General features: G+C 39.4%; 6 protein-coding genes across 6 annotated transcripts; 3 read left to right on the forward strand and 3 right to left on the reverse strand.

Moving 5' to 3' along the window:
• Window positions 1-561: 561 nt before the first annotated feature.
• pdpk1b (3-phosphoinositide dependent protein kinase 1b) lies at window positions 562-8,213 on the reverse strand. The gene is made up of 14 exons (XM_079660311.1): window positions 8,029-8,213; window positions 6,057-6,341; window positions 5,838-5,880; window positions 5,588-5,725; window positions 5,329-5,473; window positions 5,148-5,245; window positions 4,934-5,009; window positions 4,756-4,824; window positions 4,420-4,516; window positions 4,079-4,252; window positions 3,723-3,940; window positions 3,479-3,536; window positions 3,025-3,177; window positions 562-2,900 (listed from the first exon to the last, which is right to left on the reverse strand). The coding sequence occupies exons 1-14, from the start codon at window positions 8,050-8,052 to the stop codon at window positions 2,787-2,789; spliced, it is 1,692 nt and encodes a 563-aa protein (XP_079516437.1). The 5' UTR covers window positions 8,053-8,213; the 3' UTR covers window positions 562-2,786.
• An 830-nt stretch (window positions 8,214-9,043) lies between these two features.
• Window positions 9,044-11,804, reverse strand: tsr3 (TSR3 ribosome maturation factor). The gene is made up of 6 exons (XM_079657376.1): window positions 11,671-11,804; window positions 11,118-11,328; window positions 10,599-10,792; window positions 10,317-10,484; window positions 9,559-9,613; window positions 9,044-9,387 (listed from the first exon to the last, which is right to left on the reverse strand). Exons 1-6 carry the CDS (start codon window positions 11,792-11,794, stop codon window positions 9,189-9,191), a joined length of 951 nt encoding a protein of 316 aa, XP_079513502.1. The 5' UTR covers window positions 11,795-11,804; the 3' UTR covers window positions 9,044-9,188.
• Window positions 11,805-12,161: 357 nt separating this feature from the next.
• On the forward strand, window positions 12,162-14,954 carry gnptg (N-acetylglucosamine-1-phosphate transferase subunit gamma). Its single transcript, XM_079657377.1, has 11 exons — window positions 12,162-12,300; window positions 12,391-12,445; window positions 12,534-12,601; window positions 12,777-12,831; window positions 12,941-13,024; window positions 13,113-13,206; window positions 13,534-13,648; window positions 13,732-13,814; window positions 13,969-14,097; window positions 14,195-14,276; window positions 14,368-14,954. Exons 1-11 carry the CDS (start codon window positions 12,234-12,236, stop codon window positions 14,457-14,459), a joined length of 924 nt encoding a protein of 307 aa, XP_079513503.1. The 5' UTR covers window positions 12,162-12,233; the 3' UTR covers window positions 14,460-14,954.
• On the reverse strand, window positions 14,710-27,448 carry chlsn (cholesin). The gene is made up of 7 exons (XM_079657378.1): window positions 27,345-27,448; window positions 26,860-26,997; window positions 26,672-26,767; window positions 26,267-26,362; window positions 17,463-17,659; window positions 16,430-16,511; window positions 14,710-15,852 (listed from the first exon to the last, which is right to left on the reverse strand). Exons 2-7 carry the CDS (start codon window positions 26,980-26,982, stop codon window positions 15,673-15,675), a joined length of 774 nt encoding a protein of 257 aa, XP_079513504.1. The 5' UTR covers window positions 26,983-26,997; window positions 27,345-27,448; the 3' UTR covers window positions 14,710-15,672.
• Window positions 17,679-20,748, forward strand: LOC307023801 (uncharacterized protein). Its single transcript, XM_079657375.1, has 2 exons — window positions 17,679-18,893; window positions 19,376-20,748. The coding sequence occupies exons 1-2, from the start codon at window positions 18,891-18,893 to the stop codon at window positions 20,429-20,431; spliced, it is 1,059 nt and encodes a 352-aa protein (XP_079513501.1). The 5' UTR covers window positions 17,679-18,890; the 3' UTR covers window positions 20,432-20,748.
• LOC307025123 (G-protein coupled estrogen receptor 1-like) lies at window positions 21,578-24,273 on the forward strand. The gene has a single exon (XM_079659719.1). It carries the CDS (start codon window positions 22,803-22,805, stop codon window positions 23,931-23,933), a length of 1,131 nt encoding a protein of 376 aa, XP_079515845.1. The 5' UTR covers window positions 21,578-22,802; the 3' UTR covers window positions 23,934-24,273.
• Window positions 27,449-27,709: the final 261 nt, after the last annotated feature.

Consider the following 27,709-nt stretch of genomic DNA (forward strand, 5'->3'; position numbering starts at 1 on the left):
AAGTGAAAGTCCTGCAATCAAAATGTGACTCTAGTAAAAGTAGTAAAAAAATGTAGCATCAAAATATACTTAAGTAAAAGTACTCATGCTGCAAATCGGCCCATTTCAAATGAATAAATATCACATGATTTAATTGTAATTATGAATGCAGAAGTGTTATCAAAGCTAATAAAGGTGCGGCTCATTTTATTTACTCTGTATACTGCAGGGTAGATTGTGAATGTTACTCCAGGTGTAACCAAAGGCTTATTTAATTATATTTCACATCATAAAACTAAATCTGCAAAGGAAATGTTATTTGATTAATGTAGGAATTGTAAAAGAGTATAAGTACACAGTATAAAAGTCCCCCTCAAAATTGTACTCAAGTACAGTACTTGTACTTAAGTACTAGTATCTATTTAGTTACTTTACACCCCTGCATTTTAGGTGTCAAAAACCTAATTCTCATCTTCAGTATTTCATGATTATTATTATTATGAATGTAACATATATTTGTCTCCCTTTTTTTGCAATGAAAGTGTGCATTTTATGAAAGTAATTTTCACGACACAAAAACACTGATGATAATGGGCCGGAACTTTATTTACATGCTGCAAAATGTGAGATGCCATTGCCACTGAATGCTGCTGCTTTCTCTGTGTCATGACTGCGGTCGTTAACAGAAGACAGGACACATGGCTTTATTTGTATGCCTAAATCCCTACATGCTTTAATTACTGGACTACCAAGCATTAAGTGGAAAATTCATCATTCAACATCTACTGACCTAGCGCACAAATAATCAGAGAGAGAATGAACAGATTCATTAAATTATCAGAATATGATTAAATCACTGAGCAAATAGAAAATGTATGATATAGTAAGAAAAAAGCTGTAAAATATTATAGTTTACAATAATTATTCACATTCAAAGGCTTTACATCTCAATACATACACAACATGGCCCCTGAACATGACTTCAATCCAAATATGATTCATATATTAGAATTTAAATAACACAGAATGAACTAGAGGCTAAACAATAGCCATCAAATAACCTTATACAAGAATAAAAATACAAAAACTGTATCCTAATATCATTGCATTACTTGCTTCAGATTTTAATAATACATCATCTGTACATCACAGTTCTAGTCAGTTACAAGCCAGGTAGAGTATTTCATACACAATGTAACCGACTGCCATCGACTTGATTCAAACAATTTTTCTAGACTAGAGGTGAACACGTCTCTAGTGCTTCCTCAACTTTATAGACAGATACAGCAATTTCATTGGTTATTTGGATCAGATAGATATCTTTTTACTGACATCCAACCACATCGAGCCCCGGGCCCCAGGGCCAGAGGGTCCTATTCACCTATACTCCAATCACACACTGCACACACAGACTCAGCTGAAGGAAGAGGGCCTTTGGAAAGGACCTTAAGGTAATATGTCAACAAATTAAAAGCATTATGATAATACATCATATTTCTAAAACAATAGCACAAATCAATCGCTTTAATTTCTATTGGGCCAAACATCAGAGAATGAAATGAAACAGGCCGAATGGAACCAAAACAAAAGGATAGGCCAATGAGCCCGATGAGGCAGTTCTGCCATCTTGTCCAGGGACAACAGCTTTACTGTGATTGCTTCAGAGAATGATAGTATGTGTATGTATCACTGTTGATGAGGGTTTTCTGTTCAGCATGGGGTGGTCAGCACATAAGATTTAGTTTTCAATAGGACGTACTGAAGATGAGCCGACTATCCCACCGAAAAAGAAATTGAAGAATTCACACCACAAAGAAATAGCCAGTGAATGGTACATAACAGCCAAATCATTCAATAATAATCGCTATGGTTGCCAATGCAGTCAAAAATACCCACCTTTAAACTTGAATAAACTATATCTCCAGTGCCCTGGGAGAGAGAAGCGGACAAGGCTGAGCTACAAAACTGGCCATGCAGGAAAGATAAGCAAGTTATGATTAGGAAGTACAAGCTAGTGGCATGTTTACCCGCCCCCTGTTAGCAATACATCCTCCGTAACAGCTATGGAAGGCTCACACTTATACAGAGACTGATTCAGACCTCAAGTCTCACTGCAGACCGGCACTCTGCTTTGTTACGACGAGACCTTAATTGGACTGCAATAAGCAAGTACCAGGAGACTTAAAAAATAACTCAAATACCAAGGGAACATATGGGCTCTGACAAAAATATATATAGGATTTGAGTTTGGTAAACGTGTGAGACTGAATCAGCTTACAGTATCTGTTACAACTATGGAGTATATGCTCTAGAAGTGGGGCCTGACTACAGCTTGCAAGTACGATGTAAGATTAGGATATGGTTGAATTAAGATATCAGGATAGGCTCTGGTTCACAAAAGCTAGATTCTGTGTTATGGTATCATTGAAGCAGGAAACCAGTCCTTGCATTTGAGATAGTCCTAGCAGTACCCAAGCTTGTGTCACTCTACAGGACAAGCTTGCACTTCTCTTCCCCCCCTGCAGAATGTACAAAAAGCAGATGTGCATGGTGGCAGTCTTATCATCCATACATGGAAAAATGCAATAGAAGCCTCACAGAGAGCACAAAGAACAAGCAAAGCAACCCTGAATCCAAAGTTGTATTTTTCCCATGGTTCTACTCAGGAAAACAAACAAGGTCTAGATGCCAGCGTCTCTAAGAGTTTGTTTACATTGCGGTGATGAAGGGCACTAAAGAGGGTGTTACTCTGCTCAGTGATTGGCCTCAGAGCTAAAAGAGGAGTGGCCACAAGAGGAACTGTGCTCCTATAGGCCGGGGTTTTGGTGCTTTTGATAGATCTTTCTCCACACTTCATGGATCTTCTTGCACCATCTGTCAGCATTTCCGCTGGGGTCCATCAAATAGTATGTTCGGTTAGGCTGCAACAAAAAAAAAAAATGTTAAAAAAGTGAACAACATGAAAGGGACATCTAATCAGTAGGCAAGTCTCAACATGCCGCTGGAGGAATACATACTGGAAGGACAGCAGAAAGAGTTGTTTACCGTATGAACAAAGAAGGTTTTGAAGTTCTTGGCCTCAGGGCGTAGTTCTAAGGACCAAGGAATCTCCCCTTTCAGGACCTTGTTTACAGGATCCACGTAGTACAGGTGTGGTCCTTCAGTGAGAAGCAGCTGTCTCCGTCTAGCAAACAGACCCTGCAAAGGAAGGTCTCGAGACATTAGTTCACCAACAGAGGGGGCTATGAGGCCAAAAAGACTCTCCTCAGCACAGGGAATTCCCCCTTACTTCCTATCTGCTATCAGTTAGAGCAATAACATGGGAGATGACTTCATTTATGCTGAGCCAACATTAACTAGAAAAAGCCTGTTCATATTTTTAATGCAGAACACAGCTTCTCTATAATCCATCTGGCAGTTTGAAATGTAATAAAATACATGATAAACATACATCAATACAATAAATATATGATTTATTCGGCCTAGACTTCACACCCACCTTTCGTTTATCTACCGGGCCCATTTTCAGGATCAGGTTATTCTCCACAAACTGGTGCCTGTGTGATGAAGCAACAGTGAATTACTGACACCCATTAAAACATTCATTATCCCTCAACCAATGAACATTATGATCCAACTTTGCTACATATTTCTTGTCCATGAGCAGGACTTTCATGCAAGTATTATTTATATAAAAAAAATGAAATAACAGCATTGTGATACACATGTTGGAGGAGGTTTACCAGGGGTTTCCAGTGGTCTGTTTGTCCAGCAATAGCTGTTTCTCTTCTTCAGTGAACTGCAAGTCCAGCTCAAAAGAGTTATTGTCCAGGTCGTGGATGTACTGCTCGATGTTGCTGCTGGACCTCTGAGGGGGTGTGGACTCATGTGGCGACAGGGAGTGTGATGAGCTGGACTGGGCCACCTGCATGTTGCTGAACTGGCTCAGGAGATCATCGTACTGCGATTTCAAGGAAGAAAATATTGTAACTTTTTGCCATTTGTTCATCATCGATTTCACAACAAAGAATCAAACCCCCATTTCCAATGAAGCTAACAATGGACCTAAAAAAGGGTGGATCATAATCAAATATCTTACGTTTCCATAGCAGTCCTCATCATCCTCAGACATGGCTGGCAGGTAGGGGGTGAGTTTGGGGGGAGTCTGTAGGTGTAGGTCACTCCAGGAGATGATGTCGAAGAAGGGGTGCCGCCTCAAAGGGTCGTACCCTCCCATCTCTTCACACCCAATCCGCTTGGAAGGGTCAAGTGACTGAGGAAAAAGCAGATGCAACATGTGTTTCCATTCACTAGAAAAGCACTGCCCAGTATTTAACCAACCCCAGCTGACAACCATATGTACACAATTAATACCACCACAGATACTACTAACATTAAATTAGATTTGACAGACATGAATCACGGTTCTTGATGACCTACCAAAAGCTGTTTGACGAGGTCCTTGGCTTTGGGGAAGAATTTCTCTGGGAATTCATACTCCAGCTTTATTATTTTCTGGAATATTAGGTACTCATTTCTACAAGGAATGAAACGCGAGAAGAAAAGAACAAAAAAAGGAGACTGTTAAGGAAGTGTTTAGGCTAAATACTGGGGAAGGTTGTTGTCTTTCGTAGTATTTTTTTGCGTTTTAAATAACATTTAACAGTCATCTTCAATGGTTAATAGAGCAAAAACACACAGCCAGCCCTTTAATTAAGCATTACATTATTAAAATTAACTGAGTGGTGATCATAAAATCCCCCATAAAATACTTACCCAGCTCTGAACGGTGGTAAACCAGCCACCAGCTGATAGATAATACATCCCAACGCCCAGAGGTCAGAGCTAAAAAAGGGAAAACAGATAAGAGGAATAAGGTTAAAAATTTGATGCAACCATTATTGGGCAAAGATGAAAACAGAACAACGATTAGCATGTGGATCAAACTTCCTACCTCTTGCAAGCGGATTTCTCTGTTAGCAGCTCCGGAGACACGTACTGTGCTGTTCCGACAAAGGAGTTTGCTCTCGCTGCCAAATAATGCAAATAAATGTTTAAAAAAAGGGATTCTTAACTTTCTTAAGCCCACAGAATATACAATGCTAAACTCACGTCGAAAATACAGTTATTTGTTACACCGAGAAGTCAAATCAAGATTGTTGTTATACCTTGTTTACTGTCTGATGATAACTGTTTTGCCGTCCCAAAATCTGTTATCTGGATGTGCATGTCTTCACTCAGAAGAATATTCTCTGGTTTCAGATCTCTGAAATTGGACAAACCAGTTGTAACTTATTTGGGACAACGGCTCAAAGTAAATGATACAACACAAGTAAAAAAAAGTCTCACCTGTGTATTATCCCCTTATTGTGTAAGTATTCTAGAGCGCAAACTATTTCAGCCGAGTAGAATCTAGTACAGGTCTCATCAAAAGAACCAATTTTGCGAATGTATTTCAGGAGCTCTCCATTCTTGGCGTAGCTGAGACCAAAATCTAAGAAAAGCTAGTTAAGGAACAATTTTATTACTAGAATCAGTCACAAAACAATTGAATAACTGGTAAATTGTTAGTATGCCACAAAACTTGACCAAAGTGTTGAAAGGATACACAACTTCTCATCATCTTGAAATGTGAAGTACAGCTTGACGAAGAATGGATGATCTAGATTTGACATCAAATCCCTTTCTCTTTTCACGTACTGGGCTTTGTTCTCCTTCATAATATGGCGTTTCTCTAAAATCTTAACTGGAAGGGAGGAAAGGAAAAGTCAGGATATTTTAGTAAAAAATAACATGCAGCAATTTGCCCATCTTGATAATAAAGTGTAATTTACAAAAAGCTGGTGCATTATACTTACTTGCATATTCTTTCGCTGTTACCTGCTCTCTTGCCAGAACAACCTTAAGGATAAAAAACCGAAGAAAAAAAAACATTACTTGACATCTCCAGAGCCTGTTTTGTCAACTCCACTCGAATGAACTGAGGATGACTCATCCAAGGACATTAATCAAAAGGAGCATGTAGCAACATCTACCCAAGTATAATTCAAACGCTAAGAGGAATGCAGGTTACATACCGTAGAGAAGGAGCCCTCTCCCAGTATCTTGCCAAATCTGAAGTCCTCCGGCTTCTTCTTGCGTGGCTGAGGGGCCTGGGCAGCCGGCTGTGCGCGGTGGTCCGAGCCCTGGCTGCTTGCGGACGCTCCTACACCACGAGCCTCTGAGCCCTCCATGCTGGGACAGTGGCTACTGCTTGCGCCCGGGATAGCAAGTGGCGAGCAGGAGTCAGGGTGATTTCTTACCATTGATGGATGCGAGCAGGAACAGATGACAACGCTGGGCTGAATGGGCACAACATCATACTGAAACAGGAGAGGGGAGATTGAGAATATATCAGTTATATGTTGTTCCACACGTGGCTTAAGGAGTCTCTTGAGAAAAATAGCGGACTTGGTGGTCCCACCCTCCAGTGTTAAAGTTGTATAAACTATGTCAAAGTTACTGCTTTCATGTGAAAGCTGACATGGCAGCTAACACAAACAAGCACTGACGAGAAACCCACCAAATGATTGTTGAAGACTCAAAGATAACATACAGCGACAGGCAGAGGTGGAACAAGTACGCAGATCTTGTACTTAAGTAAAAGTAGAACTAACACAGTGTAGGAATACTCGGTTACAAGTAAGAGTCCTGTAACCAAAATGTTAATCAAGTAAAAGTAGAAAGGCATTGGCATCACAATATTCTGCAAGTACCAAAATAAAAGTAGTCATTATGCAGATTGGCCTATAAATGATATATATCACATGTTTGATGGTAAATATCGATACGCTAGAGTGTTAAAGGTGTATCTAATTTCAAAATTCAAAGGTATTAAATAAATGTAGTGTGGTGAAAGTACACGATCTACCTCTGAATTGTAGTCAAGTAGAAATACAAAGTAGAATAATATGTAAATACTCAAGTAAAGTGCAAGTAACTCAAAATTGTAGTTAAGTACAGTACTTGAGTAAATCTACGTGGTTACTTTACACCACTGGCGACAGGTTGTGCTTTCCAACAAACTGTGTGGTGCTTGTACCGCACTTGGTTATTTTTAACTTATTGTAACAGTCAGTGCTGAGTGTTGTTCAGCTAACAACTCTTAGTTACTTCTGTTGGCCTAGCTTCTTCTCATTCAAAACCAAGGTGTGGCCATTTAGCTGCCTTATCCGGACTATACTGTATGGTTGCCAACCGGTCGTATAACTATATACTGACCCAGTACGATTGGTCAACCATGCAGTGGTCGATATAAAATGTCAGCTACCGTTAACCTAACCCTGAACGTAACAACAGGCCTGTGCGAACTTTCCCTGCTAACTAACGCCTGCTAGCTATCGTTAGCTCCTGCTGCCTTGTCAAATAACGCCGGCCATCACTGACAGCGAGTTATAAACTTAACGCTAACAGTCAATTAGCTAACGTTAGCACGCCAGGTAACACAAGTAACTTCAAAACCTTGTGTCGTTTTCACATGATGTTACTTTGTCGAATTTAGAGTGCCATCGTGTGTATATAAATGTGGAAGTTAATGGGTTGACAGTCGAACTACAAAACCATAACCTTAAAAAGCTAACTGTCTCCGAAACTAAAAGGTGGATCGCAGTAAAGCTAATGTTAGCATGTTAGCAAGCATCGTTCGAAAGCGCGAACATGTTTAGCTAACGTCAGCCAACAGATAACGTTACCGAACCAAGGGGGTTATGGTCACACATCCTATACATCTAGCAGCAAGCGTTAATAACCACTCAACCAACGCGAAATAATTCAATACACCTTTCATAATGGATCAAGCCAGGTGTTAGACAACCTCGATAAACGTAGGAAACATTTTGGTGTTGTTAGCCAACATTAGCATGCTAACGTTGCTAGCGAGTCGTAACGTTAAACTAGCAGCGCTCTTCACATGAAGGCCCCACGTAACTATTTGTTGTCAAACAGCCCCCACACTGTACATTTTCAGTGCCGGCTTCGAACTGTTATTCGTGTTAAAGTTGCAACACTCACCAGCTGACTTGTAGCTCTTGCCATGGGAGTTTTCCACGAGTATTTATTTGGAATAAAATAATTAGAGAAGCTCCAGTAATGGCTGCCTCTGCGCCTTCATTTTCGAGCTGTGACGTCGTTCCACAACAATGTTACCGCAGGACAGCAGAGGAGAGTCCCGCTGTGTCCGCCCCCCTCAACACATTTACAACCTACTGAACTTCATCTTACTCAGAGAAATCCAGCCGCAGTTAGTTGATATTTTAAATAACAGTTAACATTGCATACAGACTATCTTTACATGATGTATTGTTTCAAGTTATCTACAGGTATTTTTAGAACATTTTAACTCCTTAGCAGAGGTGGGAGAAGGACTTAGATATTGTACGTAAGTAAAAGTAGAACTACCAGAGTGTAGGAATACTATGTTACAAGAAAAAGTGCATTCAAAATGTTATTCAAGTAAAAGTACTATAATACGTTTCAAAATATACTTAAAGTACCAAAAGTTAAAGTTCTCATTATGCAGATTGGCCCATTTCAGAATAATATACGTTTTGATTATAATTATCAATGAAATAATGTGTTTACCAAAGATAGTGAAGGTGCACCTAGTTTTAATGACTTTGTATGCTGCAGGGTAGCTTGTAAATGTTACTCCAGTAAGTTAAGTCCTTTTTAAATGTTGATTATATTTCACATTATTAATCAATATCTGCAAAGTAACTAAATGTATACATGCAGTGGAGTAAAAGTACACAATTTACCTCTGAATTCCAGTAGAATTACAAAGTAGCAAAAAAGTGATACTCAAGTAAAGTACCTTAACATTCTACTAAATGTAGTACTTAAGTAGTACTTGAGCAAATGTACTTAGTTACTTTACACCACTGCTACTCAGGCTGCCTCAACTTCTTTATAGAGGTATGCGTTTATAAAAACATCTGTATCCAACTGAAACTGTGATCAACATGTATCCCATATGCACCTTATACTAAATTAATTAGCCGGTGTTTACATTCAAACAAACATACCATTTATTTCATATATTTTTTTATTTAATATAAAACTGGTTAGTGCCAAAATCTATTCTATGCATCATGAGATTTGAAAAAGTTATGCCAGTCATTTTATTAGAATACAAAGATCCATAGATTAAATATGCTTTATTTTCATGAATTTTATTCAGTTTCTTCGTCTTCATCATCTTCATGTGACACTTTTCTTGAATCATTCTTGCTTTTTCCTTCTCCATCCTCTTCTTCATCTTCATGATGTGACACTGTTCTTGACTCACTCTTGCTTTGACCTTCTCCATCCTCTTCTTCCTCCTCCTCTGAGCTGTCCGTATCTTCACTAGAATCATCATCTTCAGGGGCACTAAAACAGAAATAAAGAACTTAGTAACTTTACCAATGATAAACAAATTAAACTGGATCAGTAGTGATAAAGGATTTGCAATCATATATATCCCAACAAAGTTTGCAAACAGTATATCTAAGGGATTACCTCACTCTGATAGATGTAATACTTTTTGGTTTAAATGCTTACCACACACGTCTGTTGAGATTCCCACATACTAATCCAGAGTTAACATCAAATGGATCTGTGAACAAAAAAGATGAATAGCTTTCAATTAGAAGAAAATAGATTCAACAAGACAGGTCATAACTGAGCAAATGCATCCTTCTTTGTGTACGGGGCAATTTTCTACACATGCTGGAAACAATTATCCTGGTTTCAGACTTCTGAATCACTGCCCACATCTCTGACTGGTTCAGCTACTCAGATGAATCACAATCAAATCCACAAAGCAAGTTTGTCTAATTATTGATGAGTTTAGGAAACAATTCTACAGTGTTCAAACATTTGGGGAAAGCAGTGTAGAAATATAGGTCAGATATCATAACATAAAATGTTCTTTATTTTTGTAATTATTTGTTTTATCAAATATAACAAATATGTTTTATGATTTTCACATCCCAACTGTATGCATGAGACCAATGTTTCCAAATGATAATTCAGCAGTAGTGCGTCACCATAGCAAAAATACAGCATATATAAAATAGAATAACATTAATATAAATTAGTTTAGTTCCTAAGATGCAGTTACTCTTTATTCTTTCATTTGAAGCAGAGATTTCACCCAAATAAAATGTAATAGATATTGTAAAGCTTAAGCCAAACCGAGACTAAAATAAGGACAGATGTGGGACTAAAACCAAAATGACACAAACCAACCCTGCTACACACATTTTTAGGGAAACACTGGATGGGTCCCCATTTTATTTCTCTCTCCCCCATTTTACCAAAGTCATCCTCCTCTGGTTTAGCGGTGAGAAAGTCTTTTTCCACAGACAGCAGCTCCTCCTCTGACTGGCATGCAGCATAGCGCTCCAGCAGAACTTTATTCAGATCCAGGAACCCTGTCCCCCACTTGAATTTTTCCAACAAAAGCATTGCTAGTTCTTCAAAACCTGTAACATCAGATAAAGTTTGTTAAGAGTTTCACAGCCGTAACTTTTAATAGTATATAATAAAAGTAGTCAGAAAAACCATACAGTACAAAAAAACTAAAGCTTTGGCCTTACCAACAATGCAGAACGTTGCAGCGAAAGCCTCAACACAGGACAACTTGCAAGGCTTGCCGTAGTTGACGGGGTTTGCAGCTACGAGGTATGGCAGTAACCTGGGATATGTTCCGACCATTTTATTGAAGGGAGTCTCATCCAGTTTAGCCCAGGAACAATCAATCACTGCTAGCCCACTTCGAGCCACAATCTCCCTGTGCATAAAGGTCCATAACAAAGGTTAAATCCATAACAATTGTATTATCAATGGATCATAATAAAGACAAATAATGAAACACAAATAATGGTATAATGGTCATTAATATAACTATAAAAAATGTATTAATATTTTTTTCACTATGCTATTAAATAACACAAAAAGTGTAAACGTTTTACATTTACAACCTGGACCTAAACATTTAAAAAGGCTAAAATACATAACAATACTATTATGATTAGACTAACTGTTATATGTAGCATCTTATGGCTTTTCTTATGAATCATCATGATGTGTTATAATGATTTTTTAAAAATGCACACCTGTCTGCTGGGGTCACATACTTTGTGCCCATTGGACTCAGTATGAGTCCATTGAATCTCTGGTTGAGGCGCAGGTTTCGTACGAAGCCCTTGCGTACCAACTTTCTTCCGGTACAGCGCTTGGGATCACAGTGACCCAACTCCCACATGGCAAGTGGACAAGGCAGTTTAACCTGAGGGGCCTCTGCTCCCTTCTCTACGTGGTGACTTGCTGAAAAACACAGTGACAGAGGATAAAGTGTGATTATGTTGCATTGTGATCACTCTCACCTAACTACAAGATACTTACACTTAAGGGTTTTTATTGTTTCACATTATTCCTCAATGACAGTGATGGACAACCAATGTATTACTATTTACTTACTATATATTATAATGGAAAACATTTAAAAGGGGTGTTTTCCTATTTTACATTTGTCTTTAATATCAACTTTTCAAACTTGATAACCATTGTACATTGGGAAATCTTAGTATTGTAGCACACATGTAAAAGATGAGGCAAGCAACATACAGTTAAAACATGATTGTGTAATATGAATAGTTAAATAATTACCGTCAAAAGCAGTGTGCATTTCTTCTGTAAAGGTCTCCAAGGTTTTTCCTTTCATCTTATGCCTTTTTTCTTTGCCTCTGTTTTCAGATGTGCGCACAGGCTTGCCCTGTTTCTTTTTCCCCATGTTGCAACTAGTGGACAGCTAAATTAGTAAATTACTGTCAGATAACAGCCCCAATTTAACTAACCTGAATCTGTTTACTCTGACATTAGCTAGCTAGCTATCTAGCTATTCCACTGGCACCAGTTGTCTAATTTATGTAGCAAAAAGTAAACGTTTTGTATTTTAACTGCGTGTAAACCATTCACACGTTAAAGCACATTTTCGAAATACAACTGGTATAAACCTGAACTTATTTTTACATCATTTAAAATAAAGTTTATCTAGCTACAGCTACTCATACAAAGCATGTCGTATTACAGTCCATCATCGCGCATGCGCAAAGCTTGTTTTGATCACGTGGTCTGTCATCTGACCTGCGAACACCAAAGTAGGAAATGTAGAAAGCAACCATAGACTGAAAGCAACACGATAGCACATTTTAGTCATTAAAATAACAACCATGCACTGTTTGTGTAATGGAATACATGCTTTATTAAGGATTTTGGTCGTCTTTGCGTCTCTTTTCAGTAAGTCGTTTTATTTTAGTAATACCTAACCATATGCGCTGTATTGCTGGTGGGATGTTGTGTCTGATGTCGACTTGTTTTTCTACACAGTTAACCATGGATTGGCCGGTAAAATGAAGATAGTGGAGGAGCCAAACACTTTTGGGTAATTCAACTAAAAACACATCTATCCCATTGTGCACCTTGTTTAATTTAGCCCCTTTATAACTGATATTTGCTGTGTTTCTCTTTAGGTTGAACAATCCTTTTCTGTCTCAGGGAAGCAGACTACAGCCTAAAGTGACCCCATGTCCAGTGTCTGGTATAATAATTTGACATTATTTGAAGCCTACATTTGATTTAATCCTGTGTGTGATTACATGTTGTAAAGTAAAGGATCACATATTAGATGTTGACATCTAATCAAGAGGTTTTCTGTCGATCTACTCTATCAGACTGAATTTATTTACCATATTCTTATACATATCTTCCTTAAGGCCCTGCACATTTTCATCAGCTCGCTGGAAAGTGCTTCAGTTATACAGAGTCAACGTAAGTAATTTACATCCAAAACAAACCGCCTTTCTGCTGGTTCTGTACAAGGACCCAGCTTCAAATACAAAACAATAACACTGTATTTGTGTGTTTGGTTATTTTGCAGGTATAAATATGAATTCTGTCCATTTCACAACATCACCCAACATGAGCAGTCATTTAGATGGAATGCTTACAGCGGGATACTCGGGTAAGATACGCTTCCCTTCCACACCGGTTTACCTTTATAGGGAATATCAATATTTGAATTACTCATGACTTTTGCATGTGCATTACAGGATCTGGCAGGAGTGGGAAATGGTAAACAACTCTTTCACAGGCATGTGGATGAGAGATGGGGATACCTGTGGAACGAGAAACAGGGAAACAAAGGTTAGTGGGGCTAAAAATGTTTAAAGTCTTTCTGGTTGATATTTAACAGAATAAGGAGCTCCCACTGACTTCTCCTATGTCTGTGGTTCTTCTTAAATATAACACCAATTAAGTAAACCTTTAGGAAATAAAAAAAAGTAATAACCGAATAAATACATTTGTTAAAAGACTACTTTACCCACAATATGAACACGTTTTTTGTTTTTACACTCCTTCCTAATTGGCCAAATCTTTCATTTATATATGAACTCAAATTCATTGTAACAATTAATCCACAATAAATACATAAAATGTGTCTTGTAAATAGTTCTCTTCATGTTTTTGTAGGTGATTTTTCTCTGCAGTGCAAGCAGCAAGCTCTCTCAAGTCTCAGAGCCCAGTACCTGTGTGTACTCGCTCACATTTGAGACCCCACTTGTTTGCCATCCACATTCGCTTTTAGGTAAGACAAAAATAAATATCTGACGCCACAAGTCAGTGTAATTGATAGTGATATATTATCATATTTATGCTCTTTTTTTTAAGTGTACCCAACACTCAGTGAAACGCTCCAAAAAGAATGGGATGAGGCTGAGCAGGCTCGCTATGAAGGACTCATTACTGAGCAGGTAAAAAACTGTTAGGCTGATCACTTGCAAGCTTAAGAAGGACATTAAGGGTTCCCAAAGTGATTCTAACACATACATATATATCTTGTTACCATTCGAATCAAGTTGTTGTCATATTTTCTTGAAACTGACACACAATGTCTGTTTGATGCAGGGATACAACAACCTTTTAAAGGATATCTTTGAGGATGCCGGTCTCCTGAAGAGCCAAAAGGTGAAGATAAAGCCACCAGAAGTTGTAGCTGATTCAGGAACACACAACTCCTTACAGAAATGTACAGAGGTGAGTACATTTGTGTTCTTGCTAAATAGATAGATGATTATAACAATACTGTTTTAAATGTGACAGAAATTCTATATTTCCTTAATGTTTCATACAGGATCTCGAAAAACAGCGAGAAGAAGTCAACAGATTGCGCTCTCTCCTCACTCAACACAACATTCCCTTTTATTCAGCGCAAAGTAAGTGAATTCAAGCAGCCTGTCTTAACTACTTTAAGTGTTATAGTGTCAATACCCCGGAATAATTCAGAAATGTCTTTGCTTTATGCAGCACATGACCCAAAAGGCCCACCAAGTACAACAGTAAAGGAGCAACACCCACGAGGAGACCAAGGCCTTCTTGATCAGCTTTTTTATCAATGACAGTTGTTGGACAATGTTGCCGTCACTGCTGAAGGGACTTAACAGTGACACTGAGAAACTCATTTCTGTGTTACATACTTCTGACTTTAGCAGATTTTTTTTTTAGGAGTAATGACCCTCAGCTGGATCTCTCAAGGACTTTATCAGTCTTGTTAATGAAGGAAATTCTGTCAACATGCAGCATATTGAGAAATACATTTTGTTTTAACAACGTTTTGAGAGAAGAGAAAAATTGATTCCTTGAAAACTCTTGCAGGTAAAGATTTTTATTCTGTACTGTACTTTGTAGTTACTGCATACATAAACTGGATGTCCTGCTCCAGGTAGAAGGTACATCAGAAAAACATCTATAACAGGATAAATGAACTGGACATTAAGCATTTTATTAAATAACTTAAATGTGTGTCAGACCAAAAGACAAGAGTAATGGTAAAAAAAAACTTAAAAGAAATAAGCATATGGTGATATTTTTGTGTGTGTCTTGATACAGTGAGAGGAAGTTATTTAAATGTCTTTGAATATTAAGTGTACTGTATTTGGATATATTTCTAATAATACAGGAAGTGGTGTCAACAGCTTAAAATTACAAATAGATTCCGTTTCCTTCCTAAAATTAAGAGTCAAAACTCTTAAGTGTGTGTAGTGCAAGATGCCACTGCTTCTCTTATACCTACTGTATATCACACGTAATGTATTATTATTATTATATATTGAAAATGGACTAAAGGGCTGGAGCTCCAAAACACATGTATCATGCTTATACCTTGAGTGGATGAGAAAGTTATTCTCATCAGTGACTTCACAGATTATGGAGCTGACACGTATAAACATGTCTACAAACATTCCTGAGACTTCTTACTCTCATCTTTCCGTTGTATCCTTAGGGGGGTTTACATCTCTACTCATCTGTCCACAACGGTGCAAAAGGCTATTTGTAATAAAAAAATAAACTTGAGAAAGTTCTACTATATGAAAGCATTTGGCTGAGGCAATGACACACACGCAAGGAATGTCAAAGGAGGAAAGAAAGGTTAACCTAAATAGATTGAACATTGTAATGATTAAGTGTTATTGGATCAAAATGCATCTTTTCCTTAAAGGGCCGGTGCAGAAACAACGGGTTTTAGCTTGATAATCAGGCGTCATTCAGTCCACTGACCCACGAACATGCTTCAGTCTTTTTCTTGTGGAGTTCATGTGTGATGGTGGAAGGTTATGAGAGCAGCTGGATGACTTCTCTGGCTCTGTGTGCCCTCTGCTGGACATCTTTGTCCTCTGGTGCCTGTCCCGACTCTTCGACCAGCGCCAAGGCCTTCTTCACCGTCGTGTCTTTGGCTGCTCCTTGGAGCCCCTCCAGGTACTCCAGCAGCACGGAGAACTTCTCATCTGCAACCTGAGAGAGAGTCATTTATGATCATGAATCATGTTGTCTGTAAGTTCAAATATTATTTTTAATAACGTAATTATCTCTAAATGGAAGAGTCTTATTTGAAAGAAAAAAGGTAAAAATGGTTTAGGTATACAACAGAAACCTTTTCTAATAATCCTTCTGTTAGATGTGATAACTAAGGTTTTTCTATACCTGGTTTTTTCCTATATATATATATATATATATATATATATATATATATTCATGTTGCACAGTTGGAGGAGCCTGTGACCTAAGTTGTTCATTGCCATATCTACACTGTAGCTAATGTGCACATGGCAATAAAGCCTTGAATCTTGAATTTGTGAAATTAATGTCATAAAAAATTAATCATTTTATTTCCCCTTTTGAAGACTGAGACTGATGGCCTGTCTTTCTTCCTGGGACTTTGGACACATGAAAACAGCTCATTATATTTTACAGTGGGTGTAACTCACAAACAAATCAAAACAGGAAGACCTCGCTCTGAGGTCAACATCCCTCTTACTCTGAACCTAAACTGCTAGAAATCCCCCATCATCACCACGCCGTGTTATTTTACCTGTTCGGAGTCGAACATGTGCTGCAGTAACCACGTCTGCCTTATCTTCTGGAACTTCCACTCCGCACGGTTTTCAGACCAGCTGCAAAAGACAAAACCAGAGCGAGTTGAGTTACGAGAAAGGTGTTGGTTTTTGTTACCACAGTTCGTAGCATGTGTTATTATACTGGGTTGCTTCAAAGTGTTTACTTTGTGCTGTCCTTGCACATGCAAAACAATTGGAAGCACCCTGACCTTAAAACCTGCTCCAGAAATGTACTGTTGCATTATCGTATCACAAAAGACGGATAAGACAAAGACTAGTCAAAACCAAAGTGGTGAAGGGTTAGCTAGCCTTAATTTAAGTCCCTGATTTGGGTCAATCTCAACCAAACTGAATCATACACCTCCCACAATGCAAGGTCTTTCATAAACCCTGCCTCTCTGGTGAACACCATCTTTTAAAGTTAATGTATACAGTTTGCCACAAAGGCTTTTAGTTTTTACATCTCAATCCAAAATAAGACTATAGGGATTGTTGTTTTTCTTCCAGTCTTTAAAAAGCTTTTTCATATTTTTGTTATTACTCCTTATGACTAGTATGCTGAGCTTTGTGTGTGATTTTCATTTAAAATCTGATTTAATACATTCACCACGAACAACACCCACAACAAAGACAAAAGGTCACACTTCTGACAGCTTCTTACAATGAGCAATGCACATTATTAAAGTGGTATTTCTCTTGAGATGCTGTGTTGAATTGTATTACATTTTCTTGTTGATTACATGTGATTTTGCTGTGAAATGTTACCGAGGATATACTTCATATTTGGTACCATCAGCACTAAATAAAGGGTTTAAAAGGATGGTTTTCAAAGCTTTTTTTGTCTTGTGGATCAACTTCATAGCTTAAATACCTTAAAAATAAATGTTAAAACTATATGTGAATTGTTTTTGAGCCATCTTCTCCGGGCTTTCTGGTAAAGAGGATACATGGACTGATCGTTTTCTATTTGACATTATGCACCCGTCCTGTGATAAGAGCAGCTCTTACCAGGTGAGGTACAGTAAGGCCTGCTGAGGACCAGTGGGTCCAGATGCCGCTTCAGTTTTCGGTACGGTCTCTCCCTCAGCTTTAATCCGCTTTTTTTCCTCCTTTTTCATGACCTTCTTCATCTTCCTCTCCATGACCCTCTTCTGCTCGGGGCTCAGGTCCTCCTCTCCCTCCAGCTCATTGGGCGGATCAGGAATCTGTCGAGGCAAAACAAAGGCTCATGGGAGTTATCTACATTAACAGACCTTCCTTTTTAGACCCTTATGGAGGCTGTGGCTCAGTGGATAGTGTGCTGGACTTCAAATTAGGGGGTAGCAAGTTCGAGTCCCACTGCAGTCAGCATGTCGTTGTGTCCCTGGGCAAGACACTTTACCTCAAATTGCTCCTGTGGGGATTGGCCACAGTATTGAGTATGTAAGTCGCTTTGGATAAAAGCGTCTAACATGTAACATGTAATGTTATAATTTTCTGCATTTGTGTAAAGCAAAATGAAACAACCCTAAATAACATGTGCGGTGATTGACTGATAAGAAGAAATGTCAGAACAATAATTGGACTTTTGTGTACTGAACAGCCATTTCCTGCCAGCTTTCAGTATTGGTCAGTTTTCTGGGTCAATACAGGGCAAATGCTTGAAGCATGACATATCTGAAATTGTATTTCTACATTAAAATGTAAAAATAAATTAGACATCTTGTTTTTCTAAGGCACATTGACGAGTGAAAGCTAAAGCTCTATTTGAGTCTGAATCACTTCCTGTTGTGCTGCAGGTCAGAGGGGTGTTTCCTGTATCTGCAGCCTGACATCACACGCGTTTACGCTGTGGTGTGCAATATCCATCTACCGTTGCATGTAAAGCACGCACTTGCACTGTATGAAAATAAACATGGGTGTGAAGCCTGTGAGAAAAATGTATTTCAATTTTCTCACTGCTAAACTTTGCAACAATATCACAAAGGAAATTAAATATGATCTAAATTTGAAACAAGTTAAATGCATTATCTAGCTCCTCATTTGTCTGCAGAATGATTGATGCTCTGCAAAGGATGCCAAACTTAATCTAAAGAAAAATAAAGAGACCAAGTTAAAGTCATTTTACTGCAGTAGTCAGTACCGACAGCTCAGTTTAAAGACTGCGCTTAAGGCTCAGAGGAAGTTAAACAAGGGGCACAGTATGCTCTGATTTAACGGATCTCAGTCTGCACGGTGATGAGAAGAAAAAAAAAGAGGGAGGGGAGGTAAGATTTGATCACATGGCCACGAAGTCATTCTGAAAGTATGCTATCGAGGTATCACCCAAAGAAATATAAAAAGTCCTTCACGGTGAGCAGCTGTGTCCGACCAACGAGCATCTTTTTCAGAGCTTTGAGTGGAACAGCGGAGCCGGTGGAGACAAAACAGAAGACGAGGCGGTGACGGAAGCAAAAAATGGTAAGTGGAAACATGTGTTGTTACAGAGCAGACGGTTACTTAGAGGGGGAGCAGACAAAGACTCGCTAACTCAAACATGTGGTCGTAGAAAAGAGTTTAGAAACAAAACTTTTTACTAAACCTAGTCCTTTTTTAGAGATCTATAATAATTCACTATCAGTGTAGCTCTTATTCGATGGGATTTAGGATGGAAATGCCCTGCTGTATGTTGCAAGAGTTCCTGTGAAGAACTCATTTAATGATTAATCGGCAGATAAGTTGTATTCACTTCTATAAAAACAGATATGTGTAATGGTTCAGAAGGGGTAGAACTAGTTTTGCACAAAAAAAACGTCTGGACTGGTGATAAATACTAAGTTGCCAAATGATCTGTAGTTTGCAGATAGTTCTCTATATTTATTTTAGGAACTACTTGACAAACAGTGGAGGGTGATGCTGAGCACAGGATGTCCTCACTGGGTGTTTTCTCTTTTCATTTCCAGTCTAACCAAAGCGAGGTTACGGTCCCACCCGGGATGAACACCACAACTCCGTTTCTCGACACCATCCTGAACACCTCCACTTCGATAGTCCTCCCTTATGATGACTTAGACAAAATTGCAACCCAGGACATAACCTCCAGGGCGAACTATATCTACAGCTTCCTGGCGTTACTGGGTTTCGCGGCGGGCTGCTTCCTGTTCTACAGCTTCATCCAGACGTACAGAGCGCTGAAACGGCTGGCCTGGCTCAACCGTCTGCTCTGGGCCTTCTGTGGGCTCCAGCTGCTGCTTCTGCTCCTCTCTCTGCACGTCGTGGTGTACATTCCTCACTACCTGCACACCACAGGTTTGGGCTGTGCTGCTCTCTCCTTCACCATAAACACAGTCTCTCTCTGCAGCCTGTTCGTTTTGGTGCTCATGGCTTACGTCCTGACCCTGGATCCTCCGTCCCACGCCCTGCTGAGGAAGCCTTGGGTCTGCGGGGCTTTGGTGAGCCTGACCTCTTTTCTGATTGCTCTGATGCTGGCTGGGCTTCGAGGACCCAGAGAGGGTATGCAGGTAGAATATATGTGTTTTATGGATCCAGTCAGTGCTGGTGTCTCATATGCCGCCGCGAGGTTGTGCCTGGCTTTTTTGATTCCCTACCTCCTCCAGCTGGGACTTCTCATGGCTGGCTGCGTCCGGCAGTGGAAATCCAGAAGACGTTTCCTCTCCGGCTCCGAGGAGGGTCCTGTGTTCCTGACGGTCACTGTGGTCATGTTTTTCTGCCAGCTCTTCTACAGCGTGGTGCTGGTGAGAGGAGCACAACTCGCTCAGAAGGAGGGGCTGAGCCGCCACGAGCAAGCGTTTCTGACCGTGGCCGAGTTTGTGTTGTTCTCAGGGAGCAGCGCCAGCCTCCTGATCGTGCTGCTCATGCACCGGCCGTGCAGAGAGAGTCTCCACGGAGCGCTGAGGCAGCTGAGGGACTGCTGCAGGAACCCAGGGGCCTCGCAGACCAACAGGAACATCATAGCCCCCCACATCGAGATCACAGACACGCTACAGGATATAGAGTGATCGAGGACAAAACTCTCTATGACAACAAACTCTGCTGATGTATCAACAAACTTTAGGAATCTGATGTTTAAGACATTTAATCTATCTTTAAAATGTTTGTTTCTTAAATGGCCATTTTAATGTTTTACATGCATGTTTTTCTCTTTTTTAGCTTCCAACTATTTCTTAAATTTCCTTTTTCGTACTATTTTATTTAAAACTTTTGGTGCACATATTCCAAATTGTGCAACATCTACTTAGTCCTTTGTTGAAAATATGTTTATAAAGTTGTTGTAATAACTCTTCTCTGAATGGAACCATTAAAAGGACTGACTGTTGGTTGTCGTGGCAATTTTATATTTTGTCAACCTGCTTTTGACACGACACAAAAACAGACCTGCACGTCTTGCACAAAAGCCCATTTACTCAAAATGCCTGGAAAAACCTCTCAGTTTCCCAGAATGCAACATAGGAAAACATTTCCTCCAGGAAAATATAAGTCAGGTTTTAAGTTTCGTTCAACAGTGTCAATATTCTCCATGTACTTATTTCTGAAGCTGTTGAAAAACCAAAACAGGCCAGTCGAAGTGAAACTCTGAACTTTACGGCTCATTTCATGAAATATATGGGCACGAGTTCTAGGAATAACTGAGCTGCACGGATCACATATTGCAGTGGTGCCAACACACAGTGGCGTTAAACGAGGGACCAGTAGGAAAATTAAAACATGGGCTTGGTTGCATAGGATGCTGGCACCACATTTAGATTCAGATCTGATTCACACTGTGTTAAATCACAAAAACAACCATTTCAGTGAAAGATCTATCATGCCGTAGGTCAATCACAAAAATATAAAATGTAAGATATGATGCATTACAGCATTAACTAAGCAAATCTTCTACATTCAACACTGTTCTTATCTTTAATAAGTCTTTGTGTTTTAAGGAGTCAAAAGAAAAAATGGAGTAAGACTAGCCTGCCTGTCCTTCTTCTTGTTTTGTGTAAATATAAACTGTTGTTCTTTCTTTGCCAGGAATCCCCAGACTCCCATATTTACACATTGCAACATAATACAATCATAGTCATGTACACAAAGTCTCGACAAGTGTCCTAACCTAACATAATTATGTATGCATAAGATAAGTAGGAACAGAAATACACCGGGTATATTCATTGCAAATTATGCTGTATAACAAACAAAAGCAAGGATGAAAAAAATAGTTCTGTGTTTACCCAAAAGATACTGTGTGTGTGTATGTGTATGTGTATGTGTATGTGTGTGTGTGTGTGTGTGTGTGTGTGTGTGTGTGTGTGTGTGTGTGTGTGTGTGTGTGTGTGTGTGTGTGTGTGTGTGTGTGTGTCTTGCTGTAAGTGGTGGGTGGTACCAAAACACTTCTCTGGATTCACTGTGACACCTGCTTTCAAAGTCACCACCGTATGGACAGGGAGGATTAGAAAAACTGAAATGCAGTGCAAGAAAACCAAGGTAGGTTCTTTCAAAAAATATATATGAATCAAATATAATTTATATTGAAGCTAACTGACTTTTTCTGTCTTACAGTTTTCTGTATCTAGTTAAATGATATACAGTAGATTTGCTTCAACTAGCTGTAGCACAACTCTTGAATGTTTTAAGCTTCTTTTGAAGTATTTATTATTTAACTGATAGAGAAAGACATCTTTTGATATTTGTTGCGTCCTGAAAGCCTGTGTCCTACACTAGGGCTGTGTAACATAGCAACATCTTCTATCCTCGATATGCATTCAAATATGCCATGTTTTCTGGTAATTAAGTTCATAAATAGACTATACAGTATGAAAAAACTACAAAGGAAATCATTTTCTGTGTGAATTAAATAATTGAGAAATGTAAAGTGAATTCTCATTTAATCAAGAACTCGATTGCAAGAATTACATTTTTAAATAAAATTGTATAAAGTCAAGTATATGAATTTCCAGCTATTACGTGACATAAATATACTATGTGTACATGGATGGACCCAAAAACAAGGTTGTACAAATGTATTTCTCATCCAATGTTATGAGAAACTTACATTTGTATGCACTTGTTATTGTTTTAGAAAGCGTACTTGTGTATCACGCCATCTCGACATATGAATTCATCTCGATAAGATTCCATTGGAATAGGATAAATAAATCATATAGATCGTAAAGCAGCCCAAATTCTCAATACATCTAATTCTTAAGGAAATGAAAACATTGACTTACTGCATTTCTCTTCTCTGTCTAGAACAAAGAGCGGCCATCACTACACTTCCAAAAGGACCACGACGCCGAAAGAGGAAACAGATGACACCACAATCTCCACTGGGGCTAATACCTTGGAAAACTACTGCTAACACCAGATCACCACAACAGTGCAATAAATAATATGGACACAACGATGTACGTGGACAACAGCGTCTTTCCTGCTCAAATAAATGACTCAAATGCAGTTATCTCTGATTTCCTGCGAGCAGAAAATCCTCAGCGTTACATTATCAGCCTCTTCCTCTCCAGCCTCTACATTATATTCCTGTTCCCTGTTGGCTTCATCGGGAACATCCTCATCTTAGTGGTCAACCTGTACGACAGGGGCCGCCTCTCAGCCCCGGACCTCTACTTTGTGAACCTGGCCGTGGCCGACCTGCTCCTCGTTGCCGACTCTCTAATCGAGGTGTTCAACCTGAAGCGGGGCTACTACGACCGGCCGGGCCTCTGCACCTTTATGAACCTCTTCCAGCAGGGCAACATGTACAGCAGCGTCTTCTTCCTCACCTGGATGAGCTTTGACCGTTTTGTCACTCTGACCGGCTCCTTGGGTCACAGCATGCCTCACCCCCGCCTCAGCTGCTGCCTCATCTGGGTCTCCTCCTCTCTGCTCACCGTGCTCCCCTTTGCCATAGCTCAAAGGCAGCACGCAGGAGAACTCCACTTCTGCTTTGCAAATGTATCGCAGATTCAGTGGCTGGAGGTGATGCTGGGTTTCCTGCTGCCTTTCTGCATCTTGGGTCTGTGCTACTGGAGGATAGCACAGGTGCTCGGGCAGAGTCAGAAGGTGCAGGGCGGCCCCCAGCCGAGGCCTCGCAGGCAGAAAGCTCTGAGGATGATCTCAGCAGCCGTGTTGGTGTTCTTCCTCTGCTGGCTCCCGGAGAACGTGTTTGTTAGTGTTCAACTTCTGAGAGGGGGGGCAGACGGCGGCACGCTGTGGCAGGACTACCCTCTGACTGGTCACGCTGTCAGACTCGCTGCGTTTTCTAACAGCTGCCTGAACCCGCTCATCTACAACTTCCTCGGGGAGACATTTCGGGATAGACTGAGGAGGAGATTCACGCTGCGCAGGTCAGCCTCAGGGAAATGTCTCCGTGCATCAGCTTCGAGCTCCTCTGGCCACGCAACCTGCTGCAGCAGAGTTTCCGTTAGAATTTGTTTTTGCCGGTCAACTGGTCCGTTAGAGTTGAAATCTTCCGGACAAAATGAGACAAGTGCCAGTCAAAGGTCTTCGTTATTTATTGAGCTTTAAAACTAATTGATATGATTCGATATTAAACAAACTAATTATAGTAGACGTTATTTAAAAGTGTACAGTAACTTATGATAACACGGGAATAATAAACGGAGCGCTCTCTTCCTCTCCTGACAGCCCGTCAGTATCATGCAGCTCGCGGATCCAGTAATGAGTGACCCGAAATAAACATATCTATAATTAGTTTAGGTAGTTTGAGAGGCAGCCAAATTAAAAGAGCTACGTGTGATATTCTAACCTGAAGTGTGTGTTTTGTCCGCTCACCGCTGCATGTGATCATACAGAGCTGCGTGTCGACTCGTCAAAAGCAGCTGATCTCTCTCTCTCCCATCAGATTAGACTTCACTCGCGTTTATATCCATATCGATCAGATCTAGCTAGTTCTAGCTAATGATATACCTGCTTAATAAGACACCTAAACAATAAGTGTCACTATGCAACCGGGTGAGGCCGCTAAGTATAGCGCAGCATTATGCATTTGTTTACATGCCCACCGGAACCCCGAGGCATTACCCACTGTTGTACAGTACAGCATCAACATGCAGTGAGTTAAACTATCTACTTAAAATAGAGATTAAAGCCATAGCAGACTGGGTCAACAATAACAAACTGGTACTCAACATTGCAAAAACAAAAGCAATGGTGTTCGGATCCAGACATATGTTAAGCAGCAATCCTCAATGAAGCCTGACACTGACTGGTCAGCCAGTGGAACAGGTAAACGAGACTAAGTTGCTTGGCATTGTTCTTGATTCTGGTTTAAAGTGGACAAAGCAAATTGACAGTATCGTAACTAAAATGGGAAGGGGCATAGCTGTGGCGAGAAAATGTACAAAGTATGTAACACCAACCACTTTGAGACAAGTCATTCAGTCTCTGGTTTTGTCACATCTTGAGTACTGTCCGGTCATATGGTCCTCAGCAGCAAAGACACATTTACAGAAATTACAAAGAGCTCAAAACAAGGCTGCCAGACTAGCTCTCCACTGTTCAAAGCGCACTCATATTGGAGTTATGCATAGAAACCTATCATGGCTTCCAGTTGAGAAACGTCTGCAATCTCGTGTTATCACTTTTATAAAAAATGTCCAATTTAGCAAAAAAACACTGTATTTTTATGATCAAATAGTTTACACAAGAGACGAGCATGACCAAAAGACAAGACAAGCTACATCAGGCCATCTACTGGCACCTAAACCCAGATCCTCTGAAATCTTCTGTGACTTATAGAGCTACAAAGGAATGGAACTCTTTGCCAAACTGCCTTGCTGAAATAGAGTCCAGAGCCTCTTTCAGAAAGAGACTGGCCATCTACTGGGCTGAGCTGAGCTGAGAACCCTAATTGAATTGAATTTGATCGCATGTTGTTGTTGATATTGGTGATGTTTTTAATGTTGTTAATGATGTCAGGACTTATGTCCTAAATGTTGCTGTATTATTGTTGTATTGTTTTAAGTGTCGGACCACAGGAAGAGTAGCTTTGCTCTCGACAAAAGCTAATGGGGATCCTTAATAAACATAAACCAACAGATCAACGCACAATCAACCCATACAGGACATCTCTTTCTCCACATTAAGTGTTAGACATTAGAACAGACTATTCTTGTCTGTCACATAAGTGGCTCAACTGATGTGGTAGTGTGCTAAGGGGAAATTATTTTGACCGGAGAGATTTAGATTTGCCGGTCTTCAGAATATTTTACTGGTCAAAGTCCGGTAATTACCGGCTAACGGAAACTCTGTGCTGCAGATCCAACTAGTCTGCACATTCAGGCTCAAACATCTTTCCACAAACTGGGCTACTCCAACAAAATAACTAATGCCATCAGTGTAAAGACATCAATAATGGAGAATGTGAGAGAAAGGACTCCAATGGCTGTGGAACTGTTTGTGTTGAATCAGTTATTTAAAAACAATAAAAGGCCAAATAGACAAAAAAACTATGAAAATTCCTTAAAAGTGACACCTTCATGGCAATAAACCGGATTCTGATCAAATGAACTTCTGAACAGTGAACAATGAAGGAATCCTAACCAGGAAAAGCTGACAACAACACAAGGGATGTAGCAAGCATCCAACCAATCTTTGCCATCATAAATGAATTTAGTAATACAACTGTCTTTCCTCTCACTAACAACTGTCTTCCAAACATGTCTTAGATGCTGTGCATTTTGTTGTTTAGCACCATTACCATAGACACATCTGTGTTTTGAAGACTGTATCCTTTCCAGCACAAGTAACATTTTCTGTATGAACCCACACAAGTAAGCAGTTAAGATTCACCTGAATACTCACAAAAACAGGAGGAAACAAATGGAAAACACACATACCTCACTTTGTTCGGTCTGTTCTTTCTTTTTATGTTTCTTTTCCTTTTTTTGCTTTTTATCTTCTGCTGTGATGGTCACAACCTGTACTGGAGCCTCCTGAAATAAAATATATGTTTATTTGAGCAATATCAGTTATTGTCATATAAAACAGGTACGACTATCAGACACATGTTTGCCATTATAAATACAACTCAATTGTACAAATACTATATAACCTCTCACTAACAGATTTCTCAAAAACGTGACTTAGATGCTGTACATTTTGTTGTTTAGACTCTTTACACATCTATATTTAGAAGACTGTATTATTGCTAGCACAAGTAAAGAGGTTTATGTATGAAGCCACCTAAGTATACAGTCAAACATCACCTGAATACTTACAAAACAAATGGAAAACACACGTACCTCAATTTGTTCTGTCTTTTGTTTCTTTTTGTGTTTCTTTTCCTTTTTCAGTTTTGTATCATCTGCTGTGATTGACACAATCTGTACCGGAGCCTCCTGAAATAAATAAACAATCATTGTTTTTATTGGAGCAATTTCAGACAGTGACTTCCAAAAAAAGGCACAGTTACTGCTGTAGTGCTGCTCACCTCAACTTCCATCTTCTTCTTCTTCTTTTTGACTTTAGTGTCCATTATTTCTTCCTCATGAACCTCGCTGACCTCTGAATTCAGCTTCTTCCTTTTAGACGGACTTGTCTTGTCTTTAGCCATTATATAAATGTTCTTCTGTAAAAAAAAAAACATGAGCATGTTACTACACAACAGAACACATACATTGAACTACTTTGTTGGCATTAGTGACAGACAACATAAACAGAGACTGAGAAAGATGAGGGCTTTTGCATGCCTCATTTGCTGTGATAAACATAACCTGAAGCCAATACTGGGGAGTATAAATCATTTCGACCTGGACTATAACTAAATATGAAAACTGGCTGTCGTTTTTCATGGCAACAAATACAAATGCGACGCTGTTTATGGTATATACAGCAGTAGCCGCATAACACTGCTATTAACACTAAAATGATATCATAGAACAAACAAGTATTTTATCACAGGATTCTCATACTTACTTGAACTGCAAAACAAGCGTGTTAAGATCTGAAAAGCACAGATCAAGCATGGGATCTCAACCAGGAAGTCATTGACGCCTAGGTAAATTCTGATTGGACGGATATCGCTCTTTGTTTTCTGATTGGACGACGGCTGTGACTGATTCAAAGACCCTCGATTGGATGGTAACTGAAACTTCAAAGATGTGTATTTATATTGTATGATAAACTATATTAAAAATGTGATAAATAATGACGGTTCAGGATTGATAGTGGTTTGTAAATATGTCTCAGTACTAAAAATGCAGCATTACAACTCTATGACATACAATAATAATACAATTATAGTGAATGAAATGCAGTGTTGTTACAATGTGGTGTCTGAA

This window comes from Notothenia rossii, assembly GCF_949606895.1.
Source record: "Notothenia rossii genome assembly, chromosome: 11".
NCBI lineage: Eukaryota > Metazoa > Chordata > Actinopteri > Perciformes > Nototheniidae > Notothenia > Notothenia rossii.